The 4,964-nt window shown below is 54.7% G+C and overlaps 1 protein-coding gene across 3 annotated transcripts in view; it reads right to left on the reverse strand.

Moving 5' to 3' along the window:
• PRKCZ (protein kinase C, zeta) overlaps window positions 1-4,964 on the reverse strand; it is a 150,512-nt gene that overhangs the window by 63,302 nt on the left and 82,246 nt on the right. For all 3 annotated transcript variants that reach the window (XM_011987223.1, XM_011987222.1, XM_011987224.1), the window contains exons 5-6: window positions 4,718-4,770; window positions 2,983-3,171 (exon numbers count right to left, since the gene is read on the reverse strand). In XM_011987223.1, the coding sequence (XP_011842613.1) occupies window positions 2,983-3,171; window positions 4,718-4,770 (242 nt within the window). The remainder of the gene's footprint in view (window positions 1-2,982; window positions 3,172-4,717; window positions 4,771-4,964) is intronic.

Raw genomic sequence — 4,964 nt, forward strand, 5'->3', positions numbered from 1 at the left:
CCGAGTTCAGTCTCTTTGTGAGGAGAAAGAAATTTCTAGAAACCATCCAAGCATTCAACAACTCCTAGAATCAAGTTCTTCTCAAAAGACAACCTCAGAGTCCCCACCTCGGCATCCTGGCCCACAGGGGATGATTTCCAGACAGACCAAAACTGCAGCAGCGACACTTCCTAATGCCTTTTCTCAGGGTCCTGCAAACTTGCTCTCATCATGGCATTAACTGCCAGCTGGCCGGGGTGTGCTGCAAAGAGGGCTGGAATCCTCTTCGGCGGCCACTGGCCAGCAGCGGGGCCGTCAGCAGGGCACCACACCTCTCAGGGCCTCCGTTCCTCGGCACAGGGCATGGATGCTGCCACTCAACTGTGAGTTCTGCACCCAGGGACGACGGGCCGGTTGGACAGCCTGTGTACTGCACAGACACACCCTGCTGGGAGGCAGTAGAGGCTCAGTCCCAGCCCCAGTTCTGCCTCCCAGCCCCGAGCCTGGCTGGTGGGGAGGGAGCCCCTCTGTGGCCCATTGGGGCTCGATGAGCACCCAGTTGCCTTCTGTGCTAGCAGCACTTGGTGATAACGGCATTACTGCCACCTACACATCGGCCTTTTTCCTGCTCCTGAAAGTCGCAACCTGCACACAGGTATGAAAGCAGAAGGCCAAAAATACCAGAAGCCGACAAGTGCACAAAAGATGCTGAACATCGCCAGTCATTAGAGAAATGTCAGTCAAAGCCACAGCTGCACACTCATTAGGACGGAGGTCATCCAAATAATGTGCATGGCTGAGAACCTGCAGAAACGGGCCTGTGCGCTGCTGGCGGGGAGGTGAAACGGCGGCTGCGAGAGAAATAGCCTGGCAGGTCCCCATCACCTGAACAGAGAACTACCACATGACCCAGTAACGCCACTGCTAGGTTTGCACTCAAAAGAACTGGAAATAGACTCAAACAGATTCTTGCACACAAACCTTCACCATGGCACCACTCACAAGAGCCAAGGGTGGGAACACTGCAAATGCCCCTTGGCAGGTGCACACGCGAACGTGGGGCCTCCACCGGACAACGGAACAACATTACCCAGCCAGGCAGAGAGAGGAAGGCCTGAGTAAGCAGCCACACGGATGGACCCCGGAGAAGCCAGACACTAAAAGCTCACACACAACTCCATTCTGTCAAATGTGCAGAAGAGGGAAGTCCGCAGAGGCAGAAGGCAGACTGGAGGCCACTGGGGCCAATGTAGAGGGGAAGCAGGGGGTGGGTATGGGGTCTCCTTTTGGGGTGAGGAAAATGTTCTGGAATCAGAGAGGTGATAGCTGCCCAACTCTGTACCTCAATGTGCTAAAAGCTGCCTAACTGTACACTTTATTTGTATATTTTATTCCTTTTTTAAGACAGAGTCTCATTCGGTCACCCATGCTGGAGTGCAGTAGTGTGATCTCGGCTCACTGCAATCTCCGCCTCCCAGGTTCAAGTGATTCTCCCGTCTCAGCCTCTGAGTAGCTGGGATTAGAGGTGTGTGCCACCACACCTGGCTAATTTTTGTATTTTTAGTATAGTTGGGGTTTCACCATATATTGGTCAGGCTGGTCTTGAACTCCTGACCTCAGGTAATCCACCCGTCTTGGCCTCCCAAAGTGCTGGGATTATAGGTGTGAGCCACCACGCCTGGCCCTAACTGTACACTTTAAAATGTCAAATTCTATACCATGTGTATTCTACTATAATTAAAACAAAAAGGTGTATGAAGTCAGAATCAAGATTTCAACAAATAGGCCAAACGCAGTGACTCATGCCTGTAATCCCAGCACTCCAGCAGGCTGAGTGGGGCAGAGTGCATGACTGCAGGAATTCGAAACCAGCCTGGGCAACATAGTGGAACCCCGTCTCTACAAAAAACAAAAAATAGCCGGGCATGGTGGTGCACGCCTGTAGCCCTGGCTCCTCTAGAGGCAGAAGTGGGAAGATCACCTCAGCCCAGCAAGAGGTGGAGGCTACAGGAGGAGGTGGAGGCTGCAGGAGGTGAGCTGTGATCATGCTCTGCACTCCAGCCTGGGTGACAGAGTGAGACGCTGCCTCTACAAAAAATACAAAATTATACAGCTGGGGGTGGTGGCTCATGCCTGTAGTCCCAACACTCTGGAGGCTGAAGTGGGAGGATCACCTGAGCTGGGGAGTTTGAGGCTACGTGGGCTGTGATCAAGTCACTCCAGCCTGGGTGACAGAGTAAGACCCTGTTTAAGAACCTATTTCCAAAAAAAAAAAAGATTTCAACAAATAAACCATTGATCCTATAATCATTAAACTTCTCCCCCAGAAACAGCTGGTGTGGGAAGATCTGCTACACAGAGCTGTGGCAGCTCAACACGTCCCTCAAAGCTGGGGCCTTGTGCAGGACGGAGTGGGGCAGCGCCTCTGGGCAGCTTCCTGTCCCACCCCATCACCCGCCCGGTTCAGCTCAACCCCAGGGATTTCCTAACAAGGGTGACGACGTCCTCAAGCTCAACCGCAGTCTGCTGGAAGGCGACGTATCAGTGGTTGGCCACACACGCGAAGGTCGCAGAGACGATACCCATCTTCACCTTTTCAAAGCTTAGACACGAGTGCTCTCTGCGGTGGTCCGCTCACTGCCTGCGGTGTGCAGTGCACGGACAGCCGTGCGGCCCGGCAGCCTGAGAGCAGGAGCTGCACTGTGCATCCTGGCCGCAGAGTTGGCTGCACCGTTTGGGTTTGTGGAGCATGCACTGTGACATTCACACAACGGTGCCATCACCTGACCAGGCACTTTCCAGAGCACATCCCGGTTGTTACGTGACGCATCACTATCGATTCTGCGCCAACTCCATCAACACGAGGCCAGGACTCTCATGCCTGGATTAATTTTGCTAAAGCCTGGAGCATTCATGATGGCCTTCTAATGCCCTCTTCCCCAGGTGGCGGCCCCAGGGCGGAGCGTTCCCGGGACCCCAAGCGCCGTGAGAAGTGGCACCTACCTCGTCGTCGTGCACCAGCTCTTTCTTCACCACTTTCATGGCGTAAATTTGGTCATTCTTCTTCAACCGCACCAGGAGAACCTTGGCGTAGCTCCCGCGCCCTATGACTCTGATTAGGTCGAAGTCCTGCAGCCCGAGCCCCTGAGAGATTTTGATTCCATCCATCCCATCGATAACTGGCTTAAGGTCCTAGGAAGGGAGAACAAGACGCCAGAAAGTGAGGGGAGAGGGGTCCCGGGAGATTCAGAGGACCACGCATCACTCATGCGGTCCCAACAGAGATCTGCTCCTCAGAGCCTAGAGCCTCACGATTCCAGTCTCAGCTCTGCGTCCCACAGATCCCACCCCCACACTCCCATCTAAACCGGGGCACAAAAGGTGAGAACTTCAGGCTGTGCTTCTGAGGAAGGTGCTAGAAAGTCGGAAGCTGCTTGTTTCCACAGACCATGGCTCTGGTCACAGCTGCCAGTGGGAGGGACCCCCAGGCCTTCAGCCCTATCAGTCGGGCTGAAGAGGTGGCCACTGGGACATGCGGCCCAGGGCCTGGGCCCATCCTTCCCCATCAGGGCCCTCCCTTGGGGAAGGAAGGTAAAGTAAACGTAGCTAATGCCTGCCAAGAGCTCCCAAACCGGCAAGCACACGTTATTAGAAATAATTATTAGAAATATACAGGAGAAAGGCGCTCCGAGGAAAAAGAGAAGCCTCAGCCTCCTGCAAGCTACACCTGGCAAGGATGTCGGGGTGGAGGAGGCAGTTCGCTAGCAGGTGCTGTTCTGTGCAGCAGAATGGATTCTGCTGTTTTTGAGACAGGGTCTTCCTCTGCCACCCAGGCTGGAGTGCAGTGGCGCAATCTCGGCTCACTGCAGCCTCCACCTCCCAAGCTCAGGCGATCCTCCCACCTCAGCCTCCCAAGCAGCTGGGACCACAGGCCCATGCCACCATGCCCAGCTAATTATTTTGTATTTATTTTTGCAGGAATAGGGTTTCACTACGCTGCCCAGGCTGTTCTCAAGCTTCTGGACTCCAGTGATCTGCCCGACCCAGCCTCCCAAAATGCTGGGATTGGAGGTGTGAGCCACCGTGCCCGGCTTTGGATTCTGCTTTCTAAGTGACCCGGCCTCCCTCCAGACACAGGACGGCCAGGAAGGAGCACGAGTTGTGAGGGTGGTATGTGCCACTGCTCTGGAAAGGTGTGGGCTTCGCCAGCGCAGCCCTTTCTTGGGTTTTACGAGCAGAGGCTGAGAACACAGCAAGCTCTTCTGTTCCCTTCTCAGGGTTTGTGGTGCAGAGCTGGCCACAGACGCGAAGCTCAGTTGAGCCTCTTGGCTCGAGTTGGGGAAGGACGTGAAAGGGCATTAGAGGGGTTTGCCAGGACAGCCAAACGAGGCAACGAAAGGAAGGCCGTGGTGCAGACACAACTTGATAAAAATTGCAGCTCAAAAGCCAGCCCCTGGGCCACTGTACTGCCTGGGTGGAGAGAATGTGGGGTGCAGCTTCCCCCCAGGGTGTGGTCCCCAGACCACCCGCGGGGACAGCTGCCTCCAGGGAATCACCAAGGATGTGCCTGAAATAAGACCCAAGAATAAGGGCTTCTTTCTAGACACCTACACCCATGAAGATTAGCAACATCCTGGACCATATATTTCACATCCAGATTTCCGTGACTGCCCCAGAGGCAGGCTCACAGACTTTCAAGAGGACGCTGGAAAGGTAGCGAGCTGCTCCGCAGACTCACCTCAGAGTCGTCTTTAATGCTGTCATGTTTCCGGGATGAGGAAATGTAAGCAACTGGCGAGAGAGGGAGGAAGAGGCGTTATGGTGTCGTCAGGAACGCGCTGGGAACACAGCGACCCCGTGGGCCCTGCTCCTCCACCAGGCGACGGTGAAGGGCGACTCTACACAGCAGCCATGTCTGATTCTAGTTTAGAGTCTTTTGAAAATGCAGTTTCCTGGGCCCCACTCAGACCTGCCGACTCTGACCA

The sequence above is a fragment of the Mandrillus leucophaeus genome, unplaced genomic scaffold (genome assembly GCF_000951045.1).
Source record: "Mandrillus leucophaeus isolate KB7577 unplaced genomic scaffold, Mleu.le_1.0 Scaffold305, whole genome shotgun sequence".
Classification (NCBI taxonomy): domain Eukaryota; kingdom Metazoa; phylum Chordata; class Mammalia; order Primates; family Cercopithecidae; genus Mandrillus; species Mandrillus leucophaeus.